Below are 16651 nucleotides of genomic sequence, written 5' to 3'. Positions count from 1 at the left end.
GCTTTTAGCAGGTATGTCAAATGGCTTGTCCATACAAAAATGGTTTTTCCCTTAGATCACTTGAAATTGGAATTAGATATTATTTCATATGATTATCTGTATATAATAGGAAATTTATACTCCAGTTCTATTGTTATATTTAATACATTGTGTCCATCTCTTTTATAAATAAAACCCTGAAAACTCAGTATTCTTATGTCTCTTTTGCAGACTCAAAATCGCATGAAATTGATGGCAGATAACTATGAGGATGATCACCTTAAATCGTCATCTCATTCCAACCAAACTAACCATAAACCCTCCCCAGATCAGGTAAGAGCCCTGCTCTTTTTCTTTTTACAGTGATCCTTTACTGGTGTGTACTGATTTGTATATCTAGGACTAGAAGCAGCTTTTCCAAAAGGGAATTAAAAGAATGAGCTTGTTCTGATTATGACATGGATTTCCTCGCTCTGGTATAAAATTGGAATTCCTGTTAGCAAATCATTAGATTTCATTATTTCAGAAGGACTGGTCTAGCAGAGGTTTGTTGGCATATCATTCTTAGCGTAACTCAAGTGAACAGTTATTTCAGATTGCTTCTTTCTATGAGACCTGTGTGCTCAAATCTGTGGCCTTATTGCTTGTTTGTAAGGGTGGCTGCATCCATGCGAGGAAATCCCAGCCTGTGCGCTAAATGATCATAGGCTGTTCCTGTACATGCTCAATGGAGCTTGTCCTAAAAGAGAATCAATTTACCATTTCCTATGCACAATTTAACTTCAGATGTCGCTGGCTGAACTGAGACGTGCTTGGAAACTAACAAGATGCTTAGCAAAACCCATATTCAGTGCAAGAGGACCTCCTAACTAGAAAGCTCTCGCCAGTACTGCAGCATTCACTAACTTAGTTAAAAATAAGAATAAACCTTATCTGGTTACCATCTAGCTTGCTAAGGTGAATACCTCACACATCTGCACCCTCTTGTAATTCTAAAACCAGCATAGAGGCATCCCATTTATATAAAAGTACGACTATGTTGTGCAATGGTTATGGGGAGAAATGAAAAATGTAAGTGTGTTGAAAAATGCTTGAAATTGCCCACTGATGCAAAAATTATACTTCAGCCACTTCCAAAGGTGATATTAAGGGGGGGGGGGATTAGGGAGGCTTGGTGTGTTGTGTGTGCTTTCCTTTGAAGGACACAAAGAACAAAAACTCCCCACCACTTTCTATCATGCTAAGCTTTAAAATTAGAATCCGAGGGTCATCTAGTCCAACTCCCTGCAATGCAGGAATCACAACTAAAGCATCCCTGACAGGTGGCCATCCAACCTCTGTTTAAAAACTTCCAAGGAGAGAGAATCTACCACCTTCCAAGAGAGTCTGTTCCACTACTGAACAGCTCTTACTGTCAGAAAATTCTTCCTACCATTTAGTCAGAATCGCCTTTCTTATAACTTGAATCCATTGGTTCAGGTCCTAGCCTTTGCAGCAGAGGAAAACAAGCTTGCTCCATCTTCCATGTGACAGCCCTTAAGATATTTAAGAAGGTATTTATTTCAAAGTACAGCCACCAAAGGAATCATTGTATCCTGCTTTATTTATTTATTTGCCAAGGGGGCGCTTTTCTAAAACCTGCAGTAGGGAACTGAGAGTCCTGCCTGAAAGCCATTTGAGGCTATCAGTAGTTGGAAACTTTCAAGCTACTATTTGGAGATGTCAGACATAACATTTCTTATGATGGAGCAGCATTGATATTGCAGATTAAAACAATGCTCTGCAGTTCTGACTTTCCTGGGGAATAAAAGGATATTTGTTTTGCACACTGAAAGGAGGCGAAGGGGCATTTCCTTCATGTGAAATATGATTGCAGCAGAAGGTAGTGATCATATGAGATGAAGGCAAACTGTCACATGTAGAGAAGTTCAGCCACAATTACCAATCAGATGTGCCTTTTAATGTTCAGAAATTAACTAAATCACCTAAGAATACTTATAGTGATTCAGGGAATTTGAAGAGTAGAAGATACAAGGAATTAGTGGCTATTTTTTCTCCCACTAGAACGTTTTTCTTTTGTGTGGTTTAAATACTAATCGAGTCTTTATTTCATTCCCATGCTGCTCTGGGGCTTTTCCCCCTTGTCTTCTCTCAACCAATAGGATGAGGAGGAGGGTATTTGGGCATAGCCAATCAGATGCTCTTAGTTCAGCCATTTTGTTCAGAACGGTGAGAATCAGCTTTCTTTACCAGTAGAAAAGTTTCCCATGGTCACTCTTGCATCTTGCTTCTGTGTGATTCATGAGGTTTGGGTGTCTTTCCTTTCCCTTTCTAATGTGGCCTCTGCATGTAAATGTTTTCCTACTTATTTGTATTTTTTATTTTTTTTAATCTGTTAACTTGTTACTGTTTTGTGTCGTTGTGAGAATACACTCCCAGAGCATGTGGTTGGATTTATATGCAAGCAGCAGCATGATTCATGTTGTAAGAGGGAATGTCGCCATTATACTTTAGCAGTAGTTTAACCATGGTAGCTAATATTTGCAATTAGAAAAAACTTTTGCTATGAAGCTGAACAATCCAGAGGTTCTCTTTTTAAAAGTAACAAATCACTCAAATCACTTTTCTGCAGGATTTGAGCACGATGAACCATGCTGCTGATATTGCTGCAAGATTGTTGGGTGCCCCAGTTACCTACAGTGTTTGATAAAGCAAATGAGGATTTGGAGAAGATTAATAGTAACTTAAGAAGATTAATAGTAACTTAAGGGAAGAAATAGCTTTCCAACTTTTCTGCATTCTGCCTGATTTATTGTCTTGTTAAATATATTGTTGCATTGATCAGATCCTCCGTTCTAAGTCAATTATGTAGGAAACCCACAGCAATTGTGATAGGGCCAAAGTTTTAATTTTACAACCTGGGAGTTGAATTGGCACTCCCTTTATTTGGGAGGGGGGAATGATTTAAATCATGCTCATTAGTGATCTCATGCCCCTTTGGAGTCTTTCTTTGCCATGTCTTTGTGTTTGTGTATGGTGTTAAAACTATTCAACATGATGGTGAACAGTAAGTATCATGCTGAAGGATGCCAGGGAGCTGGGTGAGCTGAGAGGTAAGTTAATGAGGGGGAAGAGGAATTAGCTTAGAAGGCAGGAGCAGTTCAGACTCATTTACATGGTAAAATGAAAATACTGTGGCAGATGTTGATTAAAGGAACTTCCATTTAAACACTGCATGTCCAAAGAGGATAAAATTGAGGAAACATATGTGCTTCTCTGTCAACAAAGTGTTTGCTCCTGTTACTTTGGAAGACAAGAACTGACACAACAAATAAAAGGGTATAATGACATCACTGGGGCTTTAGTGGTTGTTTGCAACTTATTTGCTGTGGTGTAACTCCTACATTTGAAATCTTAATGAAAGAGGCAAAGGGTAGGACATGAGGATGCAAGAAAAAGGAAGAGAATATGAATATTGGAATGGACAAGAGAGAAGATGGACCATCAGATCCATTACTGAAGTGTGAAAGTTGAAATCTTTAGATCTTTAGTATACTGATACAAAGTGTGTTTTGCCTATGCTATGTGTATTGTTTGTACAAAGAGTTTTGTCAATGGCCCCTTGCATTTGGTCAGCTTTCCAGTGCCTTGCTGTAGTCAGTATATAGTCAGTCACTAGGACAGATCAGGTCAAATGCTCTATAGTAGAAAGGACTTGCTCCATCTGCCTGGGACACCCAAGGTGAGCTTCGTTACCTGTGCCTGCAAGTAGTTAATAAACCATGATGCTGTATCTTCAGTCCAGAGATAAATGTGTACACCATAGGAGTAAAGTCAAACCTTACCATAATAGTTCCTGATGTACTTCCTATTTCAGGAGGAAGTACCAGCTGATGTTGAACGGCTCAGCCTGTACTAGTAAGAAACCCCTTAGCTCTTTAGGTCCTGCAGAGGCCCATCTGGGGATTGCTGTTCAATCCTGTCATCTCTCTTTGTGGTTACCATTTTTGTTATACTCCATGTGGGTAACTCATGTCCCAAGTGTTCCCTGCCAGGGCCCTGCCCTCCTCCCTCTTATGCCTAGTTATATTCCTACTTAGGGCCTTCATTCTTCCAACTTTTTCGCCATCAACCACACAGAAGCCTCTTACTCCCTTCAACAAGTCCGCCCCAACCTCATTCTCCATACCAACCACTTAGGCTTGGTACCACCATTCAAAAAAATCAGAATTTACCTTTTATGTAATAATGCTCATTTAGTTGTAGTCAACTAAAATTTCCTGGCACTTTGAAGTCTAAATGAACATGAAAAGCCCTTAATACAGTGTGTTGAGTAAAAAGAGTTTTGGTTTTTTAAATTGAATTATGTCTATCACTCAAGGACAAGTTACAGGTAGGTAACTGTGTTGGTCTGCCACAGTCGAACCAAAAAAACACACAAAAACAATTCCTTCCAGTAGCACCTTGGAGACCAACTAAGTTTGTTATTGGTATGAGCTTTCGTGTGCATGCACACTTCTTCAGATACTTCTTCAGTGTATCTGAAGAAGTGTGCATGCACACGAAAGCTCATACCAATAACAAACTTCGTTGGTCTCTAAGGTGCTACTGGAAGGAATTTTTTTGTTTGTTTGTTTCGACTCAAGGACAAGAACAAATAGTGTCATCGTCGTCGTCGTCGTCCCCCAGAAATAATAATAACTAGCAGTATGTTCAGGGGTTTTGAGTCTTAATTCCAACACACTAATCTTGACTAATCTTTGGATGCAAACTCAGGAAATTTAACAAAGGTTTTTTTACTTATATTTGGTCCATAGCGATAAAGTTGTAAAATTCAGCTCTCACCTTTACTATCTTACTCATCATAATGGTCATCTTGTGGAAGAATAGACACTGAAAGCCACCATGATCTTTGTATGAAGAAAAAACTGAATAATAATTGTCTCTATGATAGTGAGCCTTAAATAAAACTGAAAATGCAGTCTATCTGATTACTAAAAGGCAACGTCATGAAAACTTACCTGGAGACGTGCCATGCTCAAGGCTTCAGCCTTCTGACATCAAAATGAGAATCTTGCCAAAGACTTTGAAATTAATTCCATTTCACTCCCTAAATTCACTAGGAAGAAGTGGTGGTTGTTGTATACCTTCACATACCTTAATACATCCATCCTCACTCTGTGGTTTTGTTTAAAAAAATGTTAAAACTATCGCTAACACAGAAAAAAGGCTTTAACACATCTTAGAAGAACTGAGTCCCAGACTTTGTGGTTCATAACACATTGAACAATATGAAGCCACCTCATTACTGTCATCAAGAAATTCCTCTCCTGCACTCATATCCAAAAATGACTTTGTTTAAAAACCATATTAGTTTACTGCCAGTTTCCAAAACATTTTGACAGTGGAGAAAATGCTGACACATAAAAAACATTTGATGTTCCCATGATCTGCCCTTCAGTCTGTATAGGGCAGTTCTGTTTTGCTTCACTTAGGCAGGTGCCAAACCATTTTTGAGATCAGGCCACTTTCAGAGAAGTGGAGCAAAAGGCAGGGGGCACGGTAATAGTAGTCTTGTTTTAGTCCCAGTTTAAATTTCAGTCATCTTGGAAATTCTTTAAAATTATGGTGTCTGAATTCAGCCAAGTGCACATTCAGTTTTCCATCTTCATCAAAGCATCTCAGTCTTAAAACATTGTTCCACTGTTCTGAATTTGGTTGTGAAGATCAGAAACATTTTGTAAGTAGACTGCCAGTTGTGGCAGTTCTGTGATGTGGACAGATATCTATAGAAGAGTACATTAATTCACATTCTTTTTTTTAAAAAAATGTGATGATATAATGCAAGCTTTTTCATAGTCTCTGGAAGCTGTTTCTGGGAGTGTCAATAGAGAAAGCAGTGTTCATTCTTTTGTATCTTTCCCCAGGTTTTTTTTCTTCTCCCCCAAAGTTTGGCTAGTTCCCAAGGTGAAGGCGGTGAGCTCTGGAAATCATTAATCCATGGGATTTGTTCATGGTGTATTAAAATTTCAGAAAGAATTTGCTTTATAAATATGATTTCCTGATTGACTCTGGCAGAAATGAAACCAGAAGAGATGGGACTGTCAATGCAGCCAAAATTCCTTACAGTGGTTTCTGTTGAAACGTTATGGGCAGGGAGGAAAAGTCATCTGGGGAAGTGACTGCTGTTGGTTTTGAACCTCTTGTTGAGGTTCTGCAGTGGATTCTTCCAAAAGATTCAGAACTTGCAATGGAAATTGATCTTAGTTTTTAAGGATGTTCTTGTATTTTCCTTTTCCCCTGTGAATAGGGAGAATCAATATAGCTATTAGAGATTCCCTTCCCAGGATCCATGCCCAGTCCAGCCCACATTTTGACTGTTTGTACCAGGTGTTGGGGCACAAGGGACAGATTGGGATTCTGTTGATGTTCTGTTTTGACAGTTTATCTGCCTGGGCTGATGGAGACTGTCTCAGATTTGGAGTTGAGGGGCCCCTGGCTTGCTGTCTTGGGAACCTCAATATTCACATCAAGGTTTCCTGGTTTGAGACAATGTAGGATTTTGACCGCCACAAAAGCCATCGGGGCTATAACAAAATGCCATTGGCACAACCAAAACTATGTGTCGACTAGGCAGAAATGTGGGTTTGATTGTAGGGGATTTTTCATCAAGTGGTGGTCAGACCACTTCATGTTGAGGTTTTGACTTTCAGCACCCATTTTCCTCTTTGGGGGTGGTTAGACCTATTAAGATAGTCTGCTGTCAGAAGCTTATAATGCCTGAAGGATTCCAGATTGCCATGGGGAGTTTATTGTTGCCATGACTGACACTCCTGTAGAAGTTTTGCTCACTCTTTGGGGTACAAAGAAATCTCTGGTCACCTGCTTTTAATTAGTCTTAGTCTTTAACTGTATTGTTTTTATTCTTTCTTACTTTATTGTAGTGTATTTGAGCGATCTTTTTTCTGATGGAAGTTAGTCAAAGTGAAATTTTTGTTCCTCAATCCAACCTGCATTTTAATAGGGTTAATAAATACTACTAGTTGGCCCAGTGTTCAGCATTGCAATGAAAATAACCATTTTGTATTGAGCCAACTTCTGTTTATGGTTATTAAATAAATTCACTCGGTACATTGTGCCAGTATTTTCAAATGCACTTATTATGTCATGTTTGACAGGTTTTATTGTGCTTTACATGTGTTAAACTGGACATTGAATGAATACCACTAGCTTGGGCAAAGACAGGGATGGCCAGAATATCTCTTGTTAAGAAAGAAAAGCTGTTTTAGAAAATATTCCCATACCTTGGATAAGCTGTAGAAAGCATTCAGATTGCACAGAGACTTGCAACCCAGCTCATCAGTCCTGTCCAGCTCTGCCTTTCTGCTTGGCAGGTGCTTTTTGCATCCTCTTAAGATAAGCTCTGCAATTGCGGGAAGCACTGTGACTCTTGCTAAGTGGCCAGCTCAAATTAGATGTGGGAGAAACATAGAGATAAGCACGGTACTTACTGGTGGAGTTAATGCATCCCAAGGGAAAGAAATGAACTCCTCTGTGAGCTTTACTATTCTCCAAGAGGGCAGGATCAGCCCTTTACAAAATAAGCAGCAGTAATCAAATTAGGATGCTTTCAGCAAGTGGCTTATCCATGGATAAAATGATCTTGTTTCCAACTTAATGGGTTCTGTTCCCATAATTTAGGTAGTTTATACTAAAGGAAAAGGGGTCAGTATCATCATACAGCTATGGTTTTCCCAGTAGTGATGTATGGAAGTGAGAGCTGAACCATAAAGAAGGCTGATCGCCGAAGAATTGATGCTTTTGAATTATGGTGCTGGAGGAGACTCTTGAGAGTCCCATGGACTGCAAAAAGATCAAACCTATCCATTCTGAAGGAAATCAGCCCTGAGTGCTCACTGGAAGGACAGATCCTGAAGCTGAGACTCCAATACTTTGGCCACCTCATGAGAAGAGAAGACTCCCTGGAAAAGACCCTGATGTTGGGAAAGATTGAGGGTACAAGGAGAAGGGGACGACAGAGGATGAGATGGCTGGGTTGCGTTCTCGAAGCTACCAGCATGAGTTTGACCAAACTGCGGCAGGCAGTGGAACACAGGAGTGCCTGGCGTGTGCTCTGGTCCATGGGATCACGAAGAGTCGGACACGACTAAACGACTAAACAACAACAATCATCATACAGGACCAACATTATACAGTACAGAGTGGCATCAGAAAGGAGCTAGTTCAGCAAGCATTCATATTCAGTTGGATAATGATAATGCTACTATTTCAAAGGATACTGTTAGTTTCCTTTCTACCTAAAGATGACCAGAAGACATGTCTACTGTATTAGAACATGCAGCCTTAACATACATAATCTTTTATAGGTATCTCTGTGGAAAGAATACTGTGTTCTCAACCAAACAATGCTTCATCCTAGTTCTACATTCTTGACCTTTGTTTCCCTATTTTAAAAGTGAATTCTGAATTTTATATCAACCCAAGACGGGCCAACACTGGTCTCAGCCCTAATCTGATGTATGCTTTTTAGAATTTAGAACTGGTAAAAAGAATTATACAACTATCAAACCCATGATTGTAGAACTTTTCCAGTCAGCCACCCATTTGTATGAATTTTAGGCACGCTAAATCATGTTTGAGGTAAATCAGCTGCTTCAAACGAAGGGAAAGGCATGTAATACATTTCTGGAGTGAAGGGTGAAGATTTTTCACTTCCTTCCCTGCCCCATTCAGAGGTCAGGCTCCTTAAAATCCTGTGTCATGCAAAAATTACACATTTGTAACTGGGAAAAGATGGGCCTGGATGATAGGCAAAAACTGGTGTGCATAGTGAAGGGATGATAAAGATTCTTGGGATAAGAATGACTTTTTGAATGCATTCTGTTGTAAACACAAGAAAATAAACATTACCAGACCACACCGTATATTGCTTTCAAGTTACCAGTTCCAGCACTCAAGTAAATTGAGAACTGCTGATATAGGGCTTCCATGGGGGGGGGTTTAAATTACAGGAGCTTTAACAATGGGTGTACAACAAAACACACTTGCATTTTGCAGCGAACTTTAAAGAAGAATGGTGTTGCTAATGAATTATTTCTCCTTGTAGTGTTCTTATCTTTCTGGGTGGGACATAGTTTTACTTATCAGTTATACTGCAGGCCTGCTAACTTGAGGGGTTTTTGAGAAGTCTTGTAGCCAATATTACTACTATTGTCTGCAGCCAACCACAAGCATTGTGTCAATGAAAATTTATTTCCTTTCCATATTTTTGCCTATCAAGTCATCCTCAACATCTTTCCAGTCCTGTAGCCCTTATAGTCTTACAGCATTGCCTTTTTAATTTTAAATTCCCTGTAACAGAAGTAATATTCCATGCTGTTTCTTTTTACAGTGCTAAAATGTTAATCCTAATGTGCTATAAACAGGGTTCTACAGTCTTACTGGGGAAGGGATTTTGACACCACTAATCTGTAGCTTTCAGCTCCTCCTATTGCACGACCATTAATCCATTCAAAGAGTGTTGGAAACATAGCAAAGGAGCCAGAACAGTTGTGTATGCAGGACAATGTTGAAAGTAGTACCAGCACCTGTTTCTGTTGACTGAGAGATTATCACACTTCTATGTTCATTAGCAGAGTTAGAGGGTATGGTTGGAAAGATATCTTATTCCTGCTGACAAGCAGAAGGTGCAACCACAGATTTTGCCTGGATGTGAACATTTTGACAGCTAAAACTTCACCACAGGCAACCATTGCTGATGCAGGCCTTGTACCTTATTTTTGTTGTTAGAGATTCTTTTTCTTATTCCTCAGTGTTTAATTGGTTGTAATCAACAGAATGTTCACACTCTCAATTTTCCATTCTCCAATTATTACTTTCAAATCCCTGTGCTCTTTTAGGAGGAAGCACATGATATAATTAAATAAATCTGCAAAACATTTAAAATTAGTATTTAAATGTATAGCAGAGAAACTTTTTTCTTGAAATTTGTTAATTTGCTTAGGGGGGGCCCTTTCAGGTGAAACAAACAGAATTATATGCAACTCTTCTCATGACTGGATTCACACGTTCTCTTCCTATCTCCCCTACCCCACCATGCAATTATATTTTTGGTTACTCCTCTTAGCTTACCTCCAGTTTTCTATGTTATAATTAAGTAAATGTCCCATTTGCTTATGTATTTGTCAGATTATGATTGACTTGCATTCTTTTATTTTAGGTAATTCAGCCCCTTTTAGACCTTGATCAGAATCGCAGCAAGTTGAAGTTGTATATTGGACATTTGACAGCCCTGTGCCATGACCGGGACCCCCTGATTCTCCGTGGACTCACCCCGCCTGCTTCCTACCACCAGGATGACAACCGTGCAGCTTGGGAGAAGGAGCTGCAGAAGATGACTCTGGAGCAGGTGAAGGAACTTCTCATATATAACAATATGGGGCTATTTAGTTCAGATGATAAAGGGTGTATTAAATTGTACATGATGCAGAGAAAGTGGATAGAAGTACATTTTCTTCTTCTTCCATAGCACCAGAACCTGGGATCATACAGTGAAGCTGAGTGTTGGGAGGTTTGAGATGGACACTTGCTCATGCAATGTCCAGTTAGAAAATTAGCTTTCACAAGAAGCCACCAAATTGGACAGCTTTAAAAGGGGGCTTAAACAGATTCATGGAGGATACGACTACCTGTGACTACTAGCCATATATAGCCATACCAAGGCATAATGTGTCTGAATGCCAGTCACTGGATAACAGCAGCAGGAGGAGGGGCCTACTGTCCCCCTTGTCTTGCTTCTGGGCTTCCCCTAGGTATCTTGTTGGTCAATGTGGAAAATGGGATTCTGTAGTCTGATGTAGCAGGACTCCTCTTAAGTTCAGGCTTCCAGCAACCCTGCCATGCCTTCTTCTAGGATAGTATAAACTATGAAATTCAAGTTGGTCATCTCTTTCTCTCCTTCCGATTTTAGTTTTTCTTTTCCAAATGATATTTAATATTTTGTGGCTCCTGATAACTACTGATCACACTCAGTCCTCATGTTGGGGGACTGTCACCTTTGAGAGTTTTGTTGGGGTTGGATTTATTATTTGTTTTGCACTTCTGCAGAACCTGAGGTTCCTGAAAGTATGTTAATGCTTCTTCTTGGTTCTTAGCTGCGCTCTTTTGGCTCCAATACTGCCCGTATGGGGACATCAAGTTCAGTATTAAGCAGATGAAAGCCTGTCTCTGATTTTTCCTAACACGTTTTGTCTTTTAACGAGACAATAATAACTTATTATTTCCCTCTTGTTGAAACATTTGGAATCTTTAAATTTTTCAATTTAGAATGCAGACTTCTAGTTGGTGTTTATATTTAAAGAATAGCAACAGCAACAACGGAACAGCAACAATAGCAGTAAAAACTTGACACTTGGAAAATCATCAAGGCTGATTTTCTCACTGAATTTTCAAGGTAGAAGTTTCTGCATCTCTGAACCAAAGAAAATGTAATGGTTTGATTCAGATGTAATGCTAAAGCTATGATTTAATGTTGTATGCATGACCTTTGTAGACTCCTCCTTTCCCTCCTCCAGCGCAGCCCTAAGGAGAAGAGGGGAAACTTTCCCTTCTGTTTTCAGTTAACTACAGTTTAAAGTCCAAATCCTAAACTGGTAAATATTAGCTTATTTATTTAGCCACAGTTTGGATTTGGACATGACACTAAATTTTGGTTAGAGTTTTTTAAAAATGAAAATAAATGAAAGCATCCAATCGCCACCTGCTGCACCAGAGGAGGGGAGGGGCATCTGATAAACATAATTTAGCATTATGTCTGAATGAGACAATCAAATGAAAATAAAAACACACACCTTGCTGTCTTCCAAGCTGGATACTGGAGATCTCTAGAATCTTGACTATTAAAGTGTTATGAGAAAATATCCCCTTGAATTATCTGGAATGAGATTTTGTATTTCTTTGCCTTGATTACACACTAGGTGCATGGGAGGGATTGGTGCTACACAGATCGGGGCTGCTTTGAAGATATTTTGCTTGACATAATGTTATAATGTCGTGCTTGACTTCACTGCTTGAAATTTACTCTAATATCTAATTTTTTTGTAGCTGGTTGACCTGGAGTTGTGCTTGTGTTGTTTAAATGAAGCATAGTTATGCTCCTATATTGCTGTATAGGCTACAATCCAACAGAAATCTAGACATTCTTAAACTCACTGAGATTGGTGTATTTAAGCACACCTAGTTCTGTGTTGTTTGGATTGTGGCCAAAATGGCACAATTTCCTGATGTTTTTATGGATGAATGATTTGGAAAAGGTGGCCATTTGTTTGGGACTTGAAGTATGGACATAAGTCCTAAACTTAGCCACACACATAATGTACTTTGCTGCTAGAAATGTCATACTTTGATTTTTCTTTCTTCCTCCTCCTGATAATTGCTAAGCAACTAAGTATTTAGCTCACCAGGGAGCATAGATCTGATTTTTAAATTTCCTTTAGCAAGTTACAGACATGAAAGTCAATTTCACCCCCACATTCTTTTTACTTTAACTCATTACCTTGAAGCTCCTGACCTGGTTTGGTACCTCTTCAGAGTTACTGTTTACACAAAGCTCTCATTATTCTAGCCCCTCATTTTGCTTACTAAAACAGCTGGAGTAGATTAAGTGCCTAGCCAAGAGTGCAAATGCACTGAAGTATTTGTCGTGTGTGTTTCTGTATTGCTCACATTGGAACAGACATATGTAAATAGATGTTTTACTTGTATACTTGGAAATAACATTTTATGTGCCCTCTTTCACATTATAATCATTGCCCAGTTTTCACTCTTCTCAGGCAAAGCACTTGTTTAATTCTGTTAATTCTTCCATTACGTATATCGTACAGCAAAATCTCTGTCCCATAGTATCTCCAGCCTTTCTACTAATACTCATTTCTATCCCAAACATTTACCCCTCTTCTTTGTGTAGTCATTCAATTTATCATCCTTTCCCTTGTCAGCCTGTGCAGTAGTACCTTTCATCAGTTCTTGCTGCTATCTTCATCAAAATTGAATTCCTTATCTAATTTTCTTCCACTCTGGCTCACTGGCTTTGTTTGCAACGAGATGAAATGCTTAAATCATTGTATCCAAATTAACCTGTTGTACATTTTACTGAAATTTAATTATTGTACCAAAGGAAATTTAACTAAGTTTATTTCATCCGTGAGCTTGAGACTTTTTCTTTCATGATTATATTATATGCAAACCTATTATATGCAAACCTGGAATATATCCAGTACTCGTGTACCACCAAAAAGGCATAAACTACTGGACATTAATTCTGTACCAACAGCAATAATCTGGTTTCTATAGCCTGGTGTGTTTTTGTTTCTCTCTCCCTCCCTCTACCTCTCTCTCTCACACACACACATATCTTTCCTGGTTTTCATCTTTTCTGATGTTTGAACTTTTCTCCTTGCACTTTTAACTTTAAAACAATTTTCAAAAAAAAAAAAAAGAGGGGGAAAGCACTTCAGCAGCCAAATTCCAAAAGGCCAATAGAAGCAAGTCCAATAATCTGAAAGAAGAAAAGGTCTCTGAAGATAAATGTGTCTGAAATACAATCCCATGCATGAAGTGGATTTCGGATTTGTTTCTGTCTTCACATATTGTTTTGAAATAGTCCATGCTGTCCTCTATTGAATCCCTGAGGCCAAAAAGATCCCCCTACCAAATTGCACCCACAGCTGATTCCTTCTTTAAAAAAAATAAAAATAGCCAACTTTAATCAGGTGTCAGCACCTATGCGACAAAACTTTGGGCTGAGAGGGAGTATTATCCTGTAAATTCCCCTGGATCCCTCAGAAGTTATGTTTGTTTGTTTGTTACCACTTATAAACCACTTAATATTGCAAAAAATTGCAGGTGTTGCACTATCTAGAAACCAAGCAATATATCATTAAACAAAAACACCATCCTACCACCATCCTACCATGGTTTCCTCATGAGTTGGGCTTCAATAATAGTTACGTTCTCAAATAGTTGAACTTCGTCATGTTTCTTCACTGAGGGGAAATCATCGTAGGGAGAATTATGATTTTGCATGATTTTGTTTAGGAAAGGAGAACTGCTTCTCATTAAATGTTGACAAATGTTCAGACATGGGTATGATTCATAGACACAACGGTTTCTTCAAAAAGTAATTACAATATTCACATCTGTCTCTAAGGAAATACCTCTGTATAGCAAAACTCCCAATCCATCTCTGGGTTTTGAGTCTCTCCTCAAAGGTAACAGTAATATGTTATAGAGCTTGACATTATATTTTCATGCCTTCTCAGACACAGATGTGGCTCATAAGGATATTCCCTTCACTTCATGGTTACATTTCTAGGGAGGGACAGATCTTTCCCTGTTCACTAATGCTTCTGTGGGTGACTTTTGCCCCATATCCCATTCTTCCTGTCTTCAGATTTCTCGTGGAGAATTTATATAATTAATTTCTGAAATAGCACATGCACAGGTTTCCTCTTAGTGCAGATTTCTATTGGTTCAGATTAGTCCTCCACCCCATTCAGTTTGCCTTTGAATGCTATATTACATTTGTACATTTACAGGAGATCATTTCTTATTTTTCTCTTTAAATATATATTACCAAGTCGCCCAAATGTTTTGTTCCTGTTGTAGCAGCAGTAAGCAGTGAGTTCAGGATTGGTTGCTTTTCTTCCTAGGAGAGGGGAATGGGGGAGGTATTGATGGTGGATCGTTGCTGCTGGTCTTAAATGCTTACATGGCTTATATTCACGTAAAATTCTCCAATGCTTTTTGCTCAAAAAGGGCAGTGGGGGAGCTGTCTGACCTGTGTGATAACGTTGCTGTAATTATTAAGATACATTAATAAATTGCACAATCATGGGGGAGGTGCGGTGGGTAATTAGCTTGTCACCATTAATTCATCTGGCTTCCATCTCTTAGATGCTATTTTGTGCTTGTCTTTGGTTGGAGGATCTCTGCATTCTAGCATTAAAAAGTAGATCCCACAATCCTGAAGTCAGTTGACTCTGCTTTAAAGTACACAGTACTTGCATCCCAATTTATAATAAAATGCATACCATGCTTGTGGAAGATAACAGAGATATTGGGGGTTGAGATCAGAAATTGTTTGCAGGATTTTAAATGGCCAGCCACAGGATAACCTGTTTATGTATATAATAGATATAAATATATGACAATTGTTTTAATTCTATTAGTATTTAATTTTTTTAATTACTGTTTCCCCCCCTGTGTTTTTAGTTGTTTTTATTTTATTTGTAAGCTGCCTTACAAATAAGGGAGGGGAAATAGTGGAGTATAAATAAATATATAATATATAATTTTTTAAATATGCACTGAGCCTTAGGAAACAGCAGTATTGGTGCATGGGAGCCCCTTTGGCTACTTTTAGTTAAGATACATTACAATTAAGCATTGTGCTGACCATTTTTTGACTTCTTTTGAAATATGGATTTAGAGAAGAATGCCGCTTAATCTGTTGAACATACCTTGGGTTAACTACCCACCAAATGTGCACAGAGTGCCACCGTCCTATGCAGTATGAAGATGTCACATAGATCACAGCTATGCTGCTTGCTTGAAACAATGTGGTTTCTTTTTTCCTGTGATATATGCTAAGAACCTGTCAGCACCTATACTCTCAAATTACCTCTTAACTATCTCTTGTCCTTGGTCATTTCCACAAACCAGCATAGGTGGAATTCTCATCATAGCTTGGAGTGGGGAAGGAAACCGGGGCTCTCAGCCATGTCTCCCCAGTCTATTGGTAGACTCAGGTGGAATCTAGACACAAATAAAAAATGCTGTCAACATGCTTTTTTCAAAAACCATTTTGGAAAATATATCAAATTTGCCATAATCTCACCATCGCCATTTAGTTCACATTTGTATAATGCACTTAAAACACACTTAAAACATTTGCAGCTATATAGCTGAGTCCTCTCTAGATTTACACATGCAAACATCTCATCATTCTTCCCTCAGATGTTGAAAGCTACCTTTTTGTTCTCTTTACTTGCATCTTACCTAGCACACATTTGGAATCTGCACATGGCAATTTTCTTTCTAGCAGGATTGTTTGTATTGAATTAAAATTGCAGAGTGAGGTTAACTATTACCTTTTAAAAATAAATAGCCTGGGAGATGGTAGTGGCCATACAGTAATGTGGTAGGAACTAGGAACCCAAGGATATTTTGAGAAGATAACGTTTTGTGGGCAATATGTTAAGAACTTTTCCCTTTATACATTGGGTTCCCCCCCTTTTAATCCTCCTCTTCATCTCTCTATACCTCTCCAATTTTCTTTTGCTTCATAATTTATCATCAAGGTCTTTACTCAGACATGCAAAGGGATGATGAAAACTAGGTGGGTTTTTTTGTACTTCTGTAAATCAGCTTGTGGACCTTTATTGTGGAAAGGTATGGTAAAAAGGAGGGGATGCTTGTTTATGCATTAATAGATGTCTTTTCAAATGTTCTAAAACATTCCATCCAAGGTGCCCCTACAGGTGCAGCTGCTCCAAGCAAATAAAATGTTATTCAGCAACTATGCTGTCCATTTTTTATCTCCTGTGTGCTGCTTGCATGAATCTTCACTGGAAAGCAACACCTGTCAATATGG

General features: G+C 38.7%; 1 protein-coding gene across 25 annotated transcripts in view; it reads left to right on the top strand.

Annotated features, from left to right (window-relative positions):
• ERC1 (ELKS/RAB6-interacting/CAST family member 1) overlaps positions 1-16651 on the top strand; it is a 161416-nt gene that overhangs the window by 137893 nt on the left and 6872 nt on the right. For 20 of the 25 annotated variants that reach the window (XM_083461763.1, XM_083461760.1, XM_083461755.1 and 17 more), the window contains 2 exons: positions 211-312; positions 10220-10408. In XM_083461763.1, coding sequence (XP_083317889.1) covers positions 211-312; positions 10220-10408 — 291 coding nt within the window. Of the gene's footprint in view, positions 1-210; positions 313-2141; positions 2209-10219; positions 10409-16651 lie in introns of those variants that run through there. The other 5 variants (XM_083461768.1, XM_083461766.1, XM_083461769.1 and 2 more) reach the window with 2 other exon arrangements.

The sequence above is a fragment of the Podarcis liolepis genome (assembly GCF_965112155.1).
Source record: "Podarcis liolepis genome assembly, chromosome: 10".
Taxonomy (NCBI): Eukaryota; Metazoa; Chordata; class Lepidosauria; order Squamata; family Lacertidae; genus Podarcis; species Podarcis liolepis.
This window is presented reverse-complemented; position numbering and strand designations above follow the sequence as displayed.